Raw genomic sequence first — 16,648 nt, forward strand, 5'->3', positions numbered from 1 at the left:
TGGATTTTTATTTCAATAGACACCGCACCCGCGCCAGGAACCTTACCGCACCTGCGGTTGTCATTCTGAAATTTTGGTGTTGGTACAGTAGAGGCAGCGCACCCGCGGTAAGAACAGACCGCAGCTGCGGTGGATGTACCGAGACAGGACCGCACCCGCGGTGCAAGAGTCAGCGCACCCGCGGTCGTTCCTTCTGAATTTTTGAAGGTGATCCAATACGTGCAGCGCACCCGCGGTCCAAAGGTGAGCGACCCGCGGTGCGACGTGCGCAAGAAAGAAATGGGCCACTTGTCCTAGCATGCATGTGATATATATATTACTTCATTCCTTCGGCCATTACAGTAGAAATCGATCCAAAGTTCAAAGAGAATCCTCAAGCTTCTTTGTACTTGAGAAATTTAATTTTTGGCAAATCCGTCTATCCGATTTTCAATCCGGACATAGTTCTGAGATCCTCTCGACACTGAGCTACAACTGGACATTGGGAATGGACAGATTTGAACCCGAGACTTCGACTTCGTCAGACCAAGAAGAGAAAGGTATAAATCAATGTTAACTGGGAGATCGACTTGAGTTAGATTTAACTCGAGTTTCCCTAAACCACATACTTGTATGGTATTGTTTTTATACCTTTGTGTTTTAATGATTATGTTTATTCTATTGAATTAGAAAGTAGAAAGCAGAGAGCTATTGAGTGAGAGTCACTGACAGAGGGCTAGACTATGACAGAGGAGTCACTGGCCCATTGCACATTGTCAGAATAGGGTTAGTCTTGGACAGACATGCCAAGACACTGGACGTTTGGTATATCGAGATGCTTCAGATACAGATAGCATCCTTATTACATATTATTCGATATAGACTAGACCAAAGTCCAGAAATAAGAACGTACCGCCACCGCGACCGGTAGTAGTAGGTGGGAGACCTGTTACGTTCTTATTCACCGGGATCCCTAGATTAGATGAGAGATGAGTCGAGTCTAGATGCCGAGTCATGAGTTGAATTACAGATTGTATAAACTATGTTTCGTAGATTACAATTCATGTTTTATTTACAATTTGATTTCAATTTGCAATGTCAGATTATGATACATGTATTGATATCTGTTTCATGCTTTATTATACCATGGCATGTACACATTGTTTATACTGGGATTTATTCTCACCGGAGTTATCCGGCTGTTGTCTTGTTTGTATGTGTGCATGACAACAGGTGGGACATGATCGGGGTCAAGAAGATGATGAGAGAGAACAAGTTTAGCGTGGTGATTCCGGACTTGTTGTAGATATGGTTTTAACACTTGAAATCTAGTAGATGAACCTTAGTCTAGTCTGAATGTGTATTGTACAGAACTGTATTTTTATATTGATATGTATATTAATTAAATTCCATTATGTTCCGCCCTTGCATTGTAAAAGAAAAATTTTAGACCCTGTTTATCTTAATTGATAATTAAATCCCAAAAATGATTAAGAAGATGATTAGCGTCCGGGTCCCCACAACAGGTGGTATCAGAGCATTAGGTCCTAGAACAGTAGGTTCCTTAGACTGAGATAGAGGAGAATGAGCGGGGTAGATTGAGTTTTCTTTCTTGCTTTTGATTGCTAGCATGTGATTTATTATAATGTTGAATTACAGTATATGCTAGCATGATACTATGAATTACTGCTCTGCAATACATGTTTACCCGATTATCTGAGTTGATTTGGTATTATGTATTTTGAGTATGAATCAGACCTGATTCTTGATCAGCAGTAAAATGATCAGAGGAGGACTGAAACAGGTTTGTTGTATTTGGTTACTAATGCTTTTGGTAATCAGATACACCTCCTCGAAGAATTCCAGAAAGAGGTAGTACTTCGACTGATCAGATAGATGTGTCAGAAACTCCAATGGAAATACAGTTGAAATAGTTTTAGTCATTTCAACCGCCGATTCTGAGAGGTACTGAGACATCTGATGATTGTGAGAATTGGTTAGATGATATAGAGATATTGTTTGATTCACTTGAGTATCCAGACGAACGGAGAATTAAACTAGTGCCCAACCAGTTACACGACGTCGCAAGGAGTTGGTGGATTACAACCAAAAGAGTATTAGAACAGCGTGGTATGGTAATTACGTGGGAAATCTTTAGAGCTGAATTCTATCGAAGATTTTTCTCAGTTTCGTATCGAGAGGACAAGAAAGCAGAGTTTGAGAATTTGAAATAGGGCCAACTGAATATTGAAGAATATGTTGCTAAATTCTCTACTTTATTACGTTTTGCTCCTCTTATAGCTGGGAATGATGAAGCTGTAGCGGATCAGTTCATCAACGGATTGAATGCTGAGATATCTTCCTTAGTAAAGGTAGAGCGACCCCAGCATTTTGGTGACGCTTTGAATAAAGCAAAGAGAGCTGAGGCAAGTTGGAGTCGACAACGTGGGAGGTTGGATGTGATCCGACCCCAGACACAGCAATCCCCTCTCAGATTTGATAGTGGCAGTACGAGTGGGAAGCCAGATCTGTTGAAAGCTCGAAAGAAACAGTTTAAGAAATTAAGGAGCGACCGAGCGGTTTATCTAGCTCCAGTGGTTCTATCCCGAGTTATACTGGAGTTTATTGCAGAACTTGCGGAGGGAGACATCCCACAGAGCAATGCTAGGGAGTGACTGGTAGCTGCAATATCTGTAGACAGCGGGGACACTTCGCTAGAGTTTGTCCACAGAAAGGTTCCCGAAGATTTCAGGGAGCAGAATCATCTGGTTAAAGTGATCAAGGAACAGACCCAGGATGCACTTGATGATATAGTGACAGGTAACTATTATTTTACGATTATGTTACGTATGTATTGAGAGATACTAAAACATCCTATACATGATTTTGTATGAATTACATTGATATATGCTTTATCTGTTGGGTCTGGTGGTATTGTAGTATTGATTTCCTTACCTCTTGGGGGAAAGGTTGATGTCAGTAAATTCTGTAAAATATCGTATACTGCAGTAAGATGAGAATGAGATTGAGTTAGATTATGTTGTACTTGTATTGTCTGATTCTGGCAGCATTATTGATATGGATATATTGAACAAGTACAGAGCTATTGTAGATTCTTACCAGGAGATGGTAAGATTCGGACCTGAAATGGCCGAAGAATGAATAATGTACGGTAAGGATTCCTTTGATTTCCGTATTAATTATGATTCGATAATTATCGAAAGGAATGGAGTTATTCCTTATGCATTCAGTTGATTACTGAAAATGAATATACCATGAGCTGATTTGTCAGTAGCAGGAGAATTGCTAAAGTCTTTCTAGATGAAATTCCGGATTTGCCTTATACTAGGGAGAGTGATTTCCGCCTTGATTTGATACCAGGTACTGGTTTTATTTTAGAAGTCCGTACAGAATAATACTGATTGATTTGAAAGAATTGAAATATCAGTTAGAAAATTTCTCGACCGAAAGTTACATCTGATTGTGTGTTTCTCTGTAAAATACTCCAGTTCAGATTATGGGTTGATGAATCCTGTATTCAGAGGTATTCTGATGATTTTATGCCGTTTATCTATGATATTTTGTGATATACTCGTGGCATATGGCTGACTAAATCGAATATCTTGTATTGAAAGATCTGAGAACTGAAATTGTTGTATACAGAAATTGTTCAGATATGAATCTTGATTGAAACAGATTGTATTCTGAGTATGTGATATCCGAATATGGTATACCGATTGATATTAGCACTGCTGAGGCAGTGATCAATGGCTGAGAATGACACCGAGTCAGAAATGTCAGAAATTTATTTTTTCATGAGTTAGCAGATTATGATATGTAACTGTTGTTTTGAAATTGTTTACGAATTGTTATTGTTCTAAAACAGTATTTGAGACAGAGTATATTGTTTGGGGGACATTACATTCGAAGATGATATAGCAGTTGATCTAAACAACGTTGAAGATGTAATCGGTTGTATGGTATTGTTTTTATACCTTTGTGTTTTAATGATTATGTTTATTCTATTGAATTAGAAAGTAGAAAGCAGAGAACTATTGAGTGAGAGTCACTGACAGAGGGACTAGACTATGACAGAGGAGTCACAGGCCCATTGCACATTATCAGAATAGGGTTAGTCTTGGACAGAAATGCCAAGACACTGGACGTTTGGTATATCGAGATGCTTCAGATACAGATAGCATCCTTATTACAGATTATTCGATATAGACTAGACCAAAGTCCAGAAATAAGAACATACCGCCACCGCGACCGGTAGTAGTAGGTGGGAGACCTGTTACGTTCTTATTCACTGGGATCCCTAGATTAGATGAGAGATGAGTCGAGTCTGAGATGCCGAGTCATGAGTTGAATTACAGATTGTATAAACTATGTTTCGTAGATTACAATTCATGTTTTATTTACAATTTGATTTCGATTTGCAATGTCAGATTATGATACATGTAGTGATATCTGTTTCATGCTTTATTATACCATGGCATGTACACATTGTTTATACTGGGATTTATTCTCACCGGAGTTATCCTACTGTTGTCTTGTTTGTATGTGTGCATGACAACATGTGGGACATGATCGGGGTCAAGAAGATGATGAGAGCGTGGTGATTCCGGACTTGTTGTAGATATGGTTCTCACACTTGAAATTTAGTAGTTGAACCTTAGTATAGTCTTAATGTGTATTGTACAGAACTATATTTTTATACTGATATGTATATTAATTAAATTCCATTACGTTCTGCCCTTGCATTGTAAAAGAAAAATTTTAGACCCTGTTTATCTTAATTGATAATTAAATCCCAAAAATGATTAAGAAGATGATTAGCGTCCGGGTCCCCACACCTTCATCGGACCTTTTCAGTTCAGCACAATAATTTCTTACTCGGCTAAATTGTTCCGCTATGCTACCATCAACTAGCTTCAATACTTTTTTCGACTCAAATAAGCTTGTTTATATGTGAGGGCTACATTCAAAGTAGATTTAACCTATTCTCTAAACTCTCTGGTACCTAACTTAGGATTTGATTTCAATTTATTCACAAAAGTTTCACCTAACCAGCTTGACTTGATGTTTTTGTTCTTAACATTCCAATAGCAGTTTTTGTGCTCAGATTCAAATTTCTTTATCTGCCTGCAACTGTCCTTATTCATTGGTGACACATGAATAACCCATTTACATTATTGATTTTTGTACACACCTGGAAGTCTACTTTTGTCATTCTTGACAAAGTTCACTACCATCACTCGTCTGATACAATGACTTTCTATAGCAAACTTTGCCTCTTTTTTGAATTAAATATCATACCAAGCTTCAAATCAGGATTTTCCGAATATTCAAACATTTGGAATTTTGTGGATCTTCCTCTTCAGAATCAAATGCACTCTCTAAGTCATCACTTTATGCACAATCATCATCTCCTTCATCACCTTGCATTCTCTTAAAAAAATCATTGAAAATATCACCATCAATGACTATATTTTTCCCCTTTCCCTTAAAATTTTCATCTTCTTCAAAATCAAATTCACTATCGTTAAATTCTGCATCATCTTCATCATTGATTCCAACCCTTGTTTTCGGTTCAACTTCTTTTGGTTTCTCTAAAACACCTGTTGCATCTATCTGATTTATTGAAACACATTCATCATGTTCAATATAAATTTCCACTTCAAAGTGTTTGGGGACATGGTTCCTAATTTCAACCACAGCACATCACTTTCCAAATATCTACCATTGTTCAAAAATTTACCGATTTTGTGTCAAAATCTGAATCTATCTTTCTCTAGGCATCCTACTTCCTTAGCATAACCCCAGAGTTCAATCAAACCTATCATATCCATATCCACAAAATCAAAGTATTCAGTACTCCCACCTTTGTACATTTCCTCTTGTGATTGGTTTCCATTGAACCATTGTAGTACAATTTAATTGTAACAAGAGTGGGCTCTCGCATCCAGCCTAACAAACATAATATTAACATAAGTACATGTGATAAATCTCAATAAATTTATCCACAAAGTCATCACATTAAAAAGGGAAAACATTACCATAATTCGGGGTGAATTCAAGTGAATATTTACTTCTTTTAGCCATTACCGCCTTCCACTTTAGCAAATCTATCAATCTATAATTTCCAAAAAAAAAATAAAACTGTGAAATTAAAATTTGCGTCAATAACTGCAACAAATTAATCAAGGAAATCTTGCTTACTTCTTTCAAAACAGTATACTTCTTCAAGCAATCTCTCGTGTCTCCAACCATTCGCACTTTTCTTACCTTCCATCGTTTGATTTGGGAATTAGGGTTGTTGTAGAGGTGGGGAGTAAAATGAGAAGGAGTAATCGACAGCCTAAAATTGAGCATGTAAGAGGCATATGATGTGGGTCAACGTTAATCTTAACGTCCGCACAACGACAGGGCTCAATTCGGGAAGATTTTGAAAACTTGAAGGATTACTTAAGCAGTAAAAAATGATGAGGGACTAAAATGGAAAAAACGTCAAGCAATAAAGGCGAAAATGGATATTATCCCAAATTTGTGTCGAGTTTTACATATTAAGGTGGAGTTCGCGGTGAAATTTTTGGAATCCGACTTGAGTTTGGTGAGAAATTTTTATTTTGATTAATTTAAGTACCCCGAAATAAAGGCTAGTGGGTGTGACAATGAAAATCTAATCGAAACCCTTGGGTAGGCCATGGAGGAGGATAATTCGAGTCGCAGACGACACAAAGAACACCACAACCACCACCGTTCTAAGCACCGGGATGTTCACGACCGTCGAGAGGGAACCGTCGATCGAGATTCCCGCCGCGATAAATCGTATGAGCGTGGGAGAGAAGACTCGGTGGAGAGAAAGAAGAGGAAAGAGAGTGACAAGAGAACTAAGGCTGCTGAAGAAAATGGAAGGAAGAGGCCTAGGTTTGAGGATATTAGGGTCAAGGAAGATTATGTGCAGGCCAAACGAGGAAATTCCTTGGAACCGCATGATGCTGAAACCGGTCTGATTGCTAACGTGAGTAACTAACTATTTCTCCCATTTTTCTGTAATTATTGTTTTTAGTATTTTTATTGGAATGTGAACTGTTGATAAAGCTGAATCCGGTTTTATTGAAGACTGGGTACATAGTGTGCAATATTTACCTTGACTAAGGAAATTGAGCAGACGACCTATTGTTGAATACTTAGTATGAAATTTTGCAAGTGGCAGAAGTAATAATCTACTTTTGGACACAATTTTCTGACATTAAATTTTGGAAATTGTTGTTCTTCAGCCCTTACAATTTTTGTTTTGGATTTTTTTAACTGCATGAGGCACTTCAAGTATCTGCAAGATCTAAGGGCCGATGATGTGATATGCTCGTAGTGCTTCGTTTATCTTTGGTTGTTGGTATGAACAATCTTCATCTACTTTTGTCAAGTAGAAGACCTTTATGTAATGCGCAATTGTGATGTAGTTCAGATGGTAGTGGGCTAGGAATCTCGCATAGAGGTGACGGGTGAACTCAAAATATAACTAGGGGGCTAAATCTTTTCTTTTGAATTTTTAATACAATTAATTACTTAAAATTTATAAGAAAATTTAAGATTGAGTTGTGCAACAACCCTGTCAGCTCCTCTTTGACATCACCCATGAGTTCAGATATTTCTGACCGATGCTTCTCGGAACAATATATTTTGTGTTTAGATTTTTCCAGTTGGATTTTTATTTTTTTGTGTTATGCTATACTCAGTTCTTTATGAAACTGGGATGATATTAATTGTCGGTTGTTTGTAGTGTCACCACCTTCATTCAAGTCTCCTTTTCATCGTTGTTTTGGGATCACGTAGGCAGTGTATTTGTATGAATCTACTGTTATTTTTTAGTTATAAGTGCTGCCACATGCTGTAAGATTGAATTTTTACTTGTTGAGTAGCTTTCAAAACCTGAGTTAATATTGTAATCCATTTTCTTGATTTGGAATATTGACGCAATTCTACTTGCAGGGTGCAATTGGATCAACTTCTACGACATCCAGCATTTTTCCTGGAGCTGTTGTGGGTCAAGGTCATCCTCCTGCTACAAAGGTATCTTCTATGACAAATGAAAATAAAGGAGTTAATATTAGCAGATCTCATGAGGTTCCTGGGAAATCTAGTACAGATGGGACAGCTTTGGATGCTGGAAAGAGTGCAGGATTGTCTCTTGATGCTTTAGCAAAAGCTAAGAGAGCTTTACAAATGCAGAAGGACCTCGCTGAAAGGATGAAGAAGATACCATCAGTAAGCTTAGTTTTTTGCTTCAGAAATGCCAATTCCTAGATTTTTTTTCCCTGCTATAACAGATACCTCATCAACGGGATATGTATTTAAGGTTGGTCTTTTGTTTTGGCCTTTCTCAAATTTCCTTTTTTTCTTTATTTCACCTTGTATAGTTGAACAGAGATGCTCGTGAAGGAGGAGAGGGTAGTGCACATATGGACGAAAAAGAGATCATTAAAGTTTCTCCATCCACTAAAGGTAAATTGTCCTCGACATTTCCTCTTGCAACTCCCCCAGAAACAGATCCTGTTGGAATCTTGCCAAGCTCATCAAGTGTGCCTGTTGCTCCACCTCCTGTAATTCCAATCGGTAGTGGTTTGCCTCATCTCCTTGGGCTCACTACACAAAAATATGAAGCTGTAAAACGTGCACAGGAGCTAGCTGCCAAAATGGGATTTCGACAAGACCCAGAGTTTGCTCCCCTCATAAATATGTTTCCTGGGCAGATGCCCCCGGAGGTTACAATTCAGTCAAAGCCCTCTAGAGCACCTGTTCTTCGTTTGGATGCATTGGGTAGGGAAATTGATGAGCATGGCAATGTGGTGAATATTTCAAAAGTGAATAGCTTGAGCACCCTCAAGGTATCATGAATTACTGCCGTAATGATTATAATAATTAGTCTGAAATATTGGTGATTTTCTTACATTTGGATAAGAAAAAAATCTGGATAAGAAAAAATCTGGATTATTGTTGATTGTTGAATGAGTTGAAGAAAGGAAAAATGATGGTGGATGACATTATTATCATTCATATAATTTGTATGATCGTATTTTTATAGTTTCCGTATTACTTCCCAGGTAAACATCAATAAGCAAAAAAAGGAGGCCTTCCAGATTCTGAAACCTGAACTTGATATTGATCCAGACATAAATCCTCATTTTGATTCGATGATGGGGATTGACAAAAATAAGTTATTGAGGTCGAAAAGGATGACTTTCCAGTTCGTTGAGGAGGGAAAGTGGTCAAAAGACGCAGAAGTCATCAAACTAAAGGTAATTTATTTGTGCCATTCTGTGAGAATGTTTAAAGTTATTAACTTTATGAAAAATTGCTGGATCCTACTCTAATTCTTCCAAAATTTGGCTTTGACAGTCTCAATTTGGAGAAGCTAAAGCTAAGGAGCTCAAGACAAAACAAGCGCAGCTTGCGAAAGCAAAATCAGTGCCAGATATTAATCCGAATCTCATAGAAGTGGGAGAGAGAGTTATTACCAGAGAAAAACCCAAGGAACTGATTCCTGAAGTGGAGTGGTGGTAAGTCAATTTTGACTACGTCAAGTATTTTGTTTCTCTAGTTACATTTCAAGTTGTTTTTCTAATCTGAACCCACCATGTGTAACCTCATGGTGTTTTTTCATAAATTTGTGGTGACGGGCAACTGAAGTAGTCATCTCTGCCTCAAAGGAGAGACTGTGCTGGACCTTTTGATATTTTGAGTGATCACTAGAACTATATTTTTGAAAATTTCTCTTTGTATACCTTTTAAGGTAAAGGGTTACACTTCGAATTTTTTGCGCCTGTATTAATATTTGATACCTGGTATAGTCAGGCATGCTTAAATACCTCTGAAAATGGAGTTCTTTCTCACAAAATATTTGGTCCACTACTTGGGAGAGGGAATTTTAATTTTTAGCAGTCACTCTCTTTACGCCTTACCCAGAGAGAGAGACAGAGAGAGGAGGAGAGGGTGGGTAGGGGGGGGGGGGTGTCGATAAGGTATTTATCCTGTCATCAGATACTAAATTTGGCAGACATAATTCTAAGAGTATTAACCTGACTGATTTTTTCTGACCTGTAGGGATATGCCTTTTCTACAATCTGGTGCTTATGGTGATGTGCTTGAGGGTAACATAGATGGAGATAAAACGAAAATGGAAAAGATAACTATATATGTTCAACACCCACGACCTATCGAGCCTCCTGCTGAAGCTCCTCCTCCTCCACCTCAACCTTTGAAGTTAACCAAGATGGAGCAGAAGAAACTTCGCACACAGCGTCGATTGGGTCGGGAGAAAGATAGGCAGGAAATGATTAGACTGGGTGTACTGGAGCCACCAAAACCTAAAGTCAAAATGAGCAACCTCATGAAAGTGCTTGGTTCGGAAGCAACCCAAGATCCTACAAAGCTTGAAATGGAAATACGGAGTGCTGCAGCTGAGCGTGAGCAAGCTCACATTGACAGGAATGTTGCTCGAAAGCTCACTCCAAAAGAGCGTCGTGAAAAGAAAGAGAGAAAGCTTTTTGATGATTTGAATTCACTTGATACAATTGTCTCTGTTTACAAGATCAATGACCTTTCTCACCCCCAGGCTCGTTTTAAGGTTGATGTTAATGCCCAAGAAAACAGGCTTACCGGATGTGCAGTAATTTCCGAAGGTATAAGCGTCGTCGTTGTCGAAGGTGGTACCAAATCAATCAAGAGATATGGAAAGCTTATGCTTAAGAGAATCAACTGGACTGCTTCTGTTAAGACAGAAGACGATGATGAGAATGATGATGAGGACAAGCCCCTTAACAAATGCCTGCTTGTGTGGCAGGGAAGTGTTGCCAAACCAAGCTTTAACAGATTTTTCGTTCAAGAATGCAGAACTGAAACAGCTGGGCGCAAATTCTTTTCGGATCATGGCGTCGCACATTTTTGGGATCTTGCAATTAACTTCACCAAAGAATCAATTTAATTGGAGAGTTAGATGCAGGCGTATGTTTCGTCTGCATTTTGGTTATTTGCATTCTTCAGTGGTATAGTAAAATTGGAACTACTGTAATGGGTTAAAGAGTGTAGGTCATTGTCTTCGCTGTAACTTCACTTGTTTTTTGCATTATTTTTGTGGACCATCTTATGCTATGCTGAAGTTCCCATGAAACCCTCTCTCTATGTATCTCGTTTACTCGGATGCTGACACTTTTATTTACTTTTTTTCTAAACTCCGTTTTAAAGGGGTTTTCTGCCTTATTTTTTACAACACAACGTTTTACATGCTATTAATTTTACGAGGTTTTTCGTATTTTTTGAAGGTGGTAGTTATGTAATTTACCATCATTATAACTAATGATTTAAAATATAATTCATACTGAATCGTTTGACTGAGTTGTGATCTACTCCACACCTTATACAAAAGGTACATACGTTCACAATGTAATGAAACTTTCAATAGATATAATATGAGATTTCACGAATCCCTCTTACTGACGCTGATAGAAGCGGACACTGCATTGAATCAGTGCCAAATCACCGAGACTCAATGTGAGGCCCGGGGTCGAAGAGGGCGGGGGGTGATCGCCGGTGCCATGAGGTTGCACGGACAATGAGCGGCTCCTGGCAGGCTTCTAGGTGGAGGGAACATGAATGAACCGATCCCACACCGGAATGAGAGGGATTCCGAGACTGTTCAATGTAATGGACTGTACAGTTGAAGAGGGCTTTATCACGAAGGTGCATCTTCTTTTCGGTAGCTCATCACATAAGAACTTCAAAGTTAAGCGTGCTTGTCTTGGGGCAATTTTGGGATGGGTGACCTCCTGGGAAGTTTTCCAGGGTGCGTGTGAGTGAGAACATAAGCACGCTGGAAAAGACTCGTCTTGATACAGTAAGGACAGTCATCAAATCTGGGGCGTTACAGTTGGTATCAGAGCCGACCTCTCTTAGTACGGTGTGGTTCGGGGACGAACCAAGCGGAAACTGGTGGGCATGTGAGGCCCGGAGCCGAAGAGGGCGGGGGGTGATCGCCGGTGCCATAAGGTTGCACGGACAATGAGCGGCTTCCTGGCAGGCTTCTAGGTGGAGGGAACATGAATGAACCGATCCCACACCGGAATGAGAGGGATTCCGAGACTGTTCAATGTAATGGACTGTATAGTTGAAGAGGGCTTAAAAGATTTGATTTGTACTACTCATATCACGAAGGTGCATCTTCTTTTCGGTAGCTCATCACATAAAAACTTCAAAGTTAAGCGTGCTTGACTTGGGGCAATTTTGGGATGGGTGACCTCCTGGGAAGTTTCCCAGGGTGCATGTGAGTGAGGACATAAGCACGCTGAAAAAACTCGTCTTGATACAGTGAGGACAGTCATCAAATCTGGGGCGTTATACTCAAAGCTTAAGTAACTAACGACAAATGCATCCAAATAGTCAAGCCATGCAGTTGCAAAATGACCACTCTTATCCAGACACCACCATGAAGTGAACAACTAAAATTTGGTGTGCATGCGCATAATTCTGGTACTTCACTCTAAGCCACCCAGGATGGCGACATAGGATTCAACATCATCTTTAATTTCTCAAGAATATCCACTGCTTACAAATGTAAATGCTTGATTTGGTTTAGCAAACTTAACAGAGGGCATGTACGAAACCCAACCATCGATTTTTGTATATGTACAATACATATCTCTGTTCCCAGGTCACAGCCAGATTAGATACATATTAGAATCGACAAGCAAATTCATCAACTTCAAATCCGAACCTACGATACATACGCTTTCACCACATCCGTATAGTTGCAAACCAAACCTGTCCTTGGACATGTGATTCTACCATTATTTTGCTTCGCCATATCTTCAAGAGCCTGTGCATCAAAACTAAATATTAGAAGGTACATTTAAAAAATTTCAGTGCTTTAAGAAGACTTGATACCAACCACAAACCTTTGTGCTGTAAACATAGCCATTTGGCAGGACAAGAGGGGGATTTTCAGTATCCATCAGTTCTTTACTTATGTAGCAAACAAGTTTTGAGTGATGCTGTTTTGAATATGGCAGAGACTCTGCTAATTTGCGGAAGCTCTCCTGTGACAGAGGATCCTCTTTTGTACAATCATCTTCATAGCAAAATCTACCCACGTCAAAGACAAAACAAAGGACAGAAAGAGGCTGTAACAAAATTCAAGTAAAAAAAACTATCATGCTGAGATTTTAGTAATATATCCATGTTAAAAAAAATCTGCAAAGTCTATGGCTAAGCATAAAACGTGGATACGGTGTTTTCAGCGCAGATAAGCCCGCTTGCAGATATATATTCAACAATGGCTCTAGTGTCATGCCATATAATCTGCAAAACTCTTGCTTAAATTGTTCGACCAGGTAGTCCCATTGCTTTGCTTCAAACAAAACCTGGAAAAAAGCAATCATGAAGTTTGATGTGTTATTTTTGTTATTAGTACAGTATCTGCTGCAATGAAATGGAAAAACTCACAGCAAACAATACAAACACAGAGGAATTTAATGGTTAGTTATACAATAGGGAGAAAATTAAATTATTCACGTAGAGTAAAATTTTCAGAATTTCTTTCACAGTTCCCAACACGTTACTTTTTCCTTCCTTTACAGGAAAAAGGCTAATTGTATTTTCTCAAATCAAATTAAGTTATTTCAATTTCTTTTCTTAGTGCATTATGGTGATTCTCTTTCAGTGTGTGTGAGTGTATGCTGGGAGGAGAAGGAGAGCAATCTGGGGAGATGCCAGAATACACCCAGAACTGAATTCTGGAAAATAACTCCTCCATGGCTGCAGTAGAGGTAGTTTCTCAGCTACCTTTTCACAGAAAAAGTTGCAGCTAAGATATTATTGGGGAGCTTAGGTTTATTTTCTCTATGGGTGGGGAAGCATTATAGGTGTGATTTGGACACACGGACTCGTGGAGAGCAGACTCATGGACACTATCTCCAACTCTTATGCGGTTTATTAGCCACCTCTATAAGAGCACAAGGTCGTTAAGATAACATTAACTGTCAAAAAAATCATCCAGGAACTACACATCATAGTTAAAAGTTGATGACTATATCAAAGTTACAATGACCACAAATAACAAAAAAATGATGTTTTACTTGAAGGCTGATAGGTACAAAGTTAAAGATGTTCCACAGAGACATGGGTTAGGAAAACATGGATGTATCTAACCCACTTAGGATACGAGGATTTTAATTTTATGACAAAATTAAGCAGTCATATCACCCTTGTAACATATAACTTACAAAATCATTAAAATAAATCAATAGTGACCCCAGAAACTCGATCAAGTTCTATTGGCTGACTTATTTGACAACTGACAACTGAAAAATCTCAACTTAAACCAGAAAACTGATCCTTACAACAATAGAGCACAAGGATTTATGACAATGATTGATGGAAAAATAAATTGTAGAAACTGGATTTCAGAATACTACAAAGCATCCCAGACCATATATAGAGCAATATGAATTTTAACAGGACAGATAAATAGGTTTCACCTTGTACGTAGCACATTCAGTATTACTTCTAAAAGCAAGTGTTGCCATGACTCGCTGCAATTCTTTCATATGGGTAGCTCCCCAAGGAGCCAGATACTTCCGAGCATATGATATAGCTGGCATACTGTGTTCAGCTCTGACAAACTCAATGAATTCTTGCAGTCTCAGTTGAAACTCAAATTTGCTCTGCAGAAGAAATAAGCAAGAATCTGGTTAAAAGAAATAATCTAGGAAACTCTAACATCATTCATAGTGCTATAGTTTTGGCAGGTGGTAGAAGCAATGATAGCAGGTGGAAAGAATGGTGCAAGTCTGTTTTGTGGTAGTATTAGAATCAAGCAGAGAAGCAAAGGTGGGTAGAAATGGTGATTTGCCTTTGACTTCTTCAGTCTGGACTTGTTATCAGCACACCAGGCTAGAGCAGGAGTCACGTCCTTCTTTTGAAGAGCATCAATGACCTTTTTTGCTTCATGAAACAGATCTATATCAACAAGATCCTGCTCATAGATACCAAAGGTTATCTATATGCCAGCTATCATTTGGATTAGAGCAACATGCAATATGAGGTTCATCATAAAGGTCACCCGAATATTGCTGCTCTCTGCTAGCTTTACAGCTGTGTCAAAGTATGACATTCGCCACATGTAGTCGACAAGTATCCGCTTCAAGCGGATGTTGTTCCATTCTGACAAATTGTCCACCTCTACAGATTCTAAATGATCCAGTCTAGTTCGGCATCTCTGAGCTTGCAAGTGCTCAGTTCGACTTTCCTCTTCCAACTGATACATCAAACATCAGATTTCAGAAGCTCTGATTATTCAACTCCAACACAAGACAACCGAGAGCAAACGGTAAATACCTTCATGACTAAACAAAATTAGATTTTTTTGAACAGCTAGAATTTTCCTGATAATTTAACTTGACCATCCTAAACAAAAAGTAAATTTAAGAAGCCTCAAACTTTGAAATTCTTTTCACTTAAAAACACTAACAATGCAAATGTTCTTAGACAGAAGACGAGTTTTTAAATTACTCGCATATTTTCTAGGATACCTCCGCAACAGAAAACGGAAAGAAAGAAAATGTGAACTAGAAAATAACCTTTGTGCGGAAAGAAACTAAAATAAAACGTGAAACGAAAAAAAACCTTTCTTTTAAGGCCGTGCAATCGGGAGACAATAGAATTGAGTTGGAGAACAGCGTCGTCTCGCGAGATATCTGAGTCTGCGGCCACAGAGACGGCGGAAATGACGGCTGAGACCTCTTTCTCGACGGCGCGGTGGTTGGCTCGGATTGTCTTCTTATAGTGCTCGAAAGGTACACGGAGGAAATGATGTTCCAGTTTCAGAGACTCGGTCAGTTTCCCCATCTTCGACGGAGCAGTGGCGCAGACAGCGGCGTCGCCGCCGGAGTTGCCGTTACTGAGTTGCGCATCGGTGTCCATTGGAGAAGACATTTTCTTTTTCCTCTGGATTCTTTCTTAAAACACAAATGCTCTCTTTATATTTTTTACCCAAAATGTTTTATAAATATTCCATAATTTATTTATAAATTATTTTAAATTTTCATCGAATATAGAAATTATCGATTAAACTGAATAACGTAGGCATGTTGGTCAACACTTGCGGGCACCACAATGACACCCATTTATCACTCCTCTTCATTGTGAGTGGTCGTTATGGGGCGTTCAATTCTTTGAACGACCCTGTGTCAGTTTATTTTTTAAAAAAAATTGGACAATTAGCGACGGTTTTTCTATTAGCGACAGTTTTTTAGAAACCGTCGCTGATTTGCTGACACGCGGGCCCCACGTGTTTTGAATTATTTTAATTATATTTTATATTTTATGAACGCCCCTCTGTCCGGTTATTTTTTTAATAAATTGACATTTAGCGACGGTTTTGAAAAAACCGTCGCTATTTGCGACGGATTTCCACAAACCGTCGCTAAACGTTGTTTCCTTATTTAATGTTATTTAATGTATTGGTTTAAAGTAGCCGTTGGAATATAGTCGTTGCAAAGTAACCGTTGGAATATAGCCGTTGCAAATTTCAATATACATAGACACCTTGTACTATACAATTCTTCATTCTACAAACATACCATTTGACAAACACATACACTTGAATTTGTTT

At 38.6% G+C, this 16,648-nt stretch overlaps 2 protein-coding genes across 5 annotated transcripts; one reads left to right on the top strand and one right to left on the bottom strand.

The window, feature by feature from the left end:
• The first annotated feature begins 6,613 nt into the window (after positions 1 to 6,613).
• Positions 6,614 to 11,215, top strand: LOC142532856 (protein RDM16-like). 4 transcript variants are annotated; one of them, XM_075639374.1, is made up of 7 exons: positions 7,156 to 7,408; positions 7,975 to 8,055; positions 8,132 to 8,250; positions 8,403 to 8,870; positions 9,087 to 9,281; positions 9,382 to 9,542; positions 10,087 to 11,215. In XM_075639374.1, the coding sequence occupies exons 1-7, from the start codon at positions 7,345 to 7,347 to the stop codon at positions 10,964 to 10,966; spliced, it is 1,968 nt and encodes a 655-aa protein (XP_075495489.1). In that variant the 5' UTR covers positions 7,156 to 7,344; the 3' UTR covers positions 10,967 to 11,215. The 4 variants fall into 4 exon arrangements, with proteins under 4 accessions (XP_075495488.1, XP_075495489.1, XP_075495490.1 ...); XM_075639375.1 differs by having other exon boundaries at positions 7,157 to 7,378; XM_075639376.1 differs by having other exon boundaries at positions 7,357 to 7,408; positions 8,127 to 8,250.
• Positions 11,216 to 12,583: 1,368 nt separating this feature from the next.
• LOC142533713 (protein MAEA homolog) lies at positions 12,584 to 16,008 on the bottom strand. Its single transcript, XM_075640578.1, has 7 exons — positions 15,661 to 16,008; positions 15,098 to 15,292; positions 14,888 to 15,010; positions 14,514 to 14,699; positions 13,264 to 13,397; positions 12,933 to 13,119; positions 12,584 to 12,853 (listed from the first exon to the last, which is right to left on the bottom strand). The coding sequence occupies exons 1-7, from the start codon at positions 15,967 to 15,969 to the stop codon at positions 12,752 to 12,754; spliced, it is 1,236 nt and encodes a 411-aa protein (XP_075496693.1). The 5' UTR covers positions 15,970 to 16,008; the 3' UTR covers positions 12,584 to 12,751.
• Positions 16,009 to 16,648: the final 640 nt, after the last annotated feature.

The sequence above is a fragment of the Primulina tabacum genome, chromosome 18, assembly GCF_025594145.1.
Source record: "Primulina tabacum isolate GXHZ01 chromosome 18, ASM2559414v2, whole genome shotgun sequence".
NCBI lineage: Eukaryota > Viridiplantae > Streptophyta > Magnoliopsida > Lamiales > Gesneriaceae > Primulina > Primulina tabacum.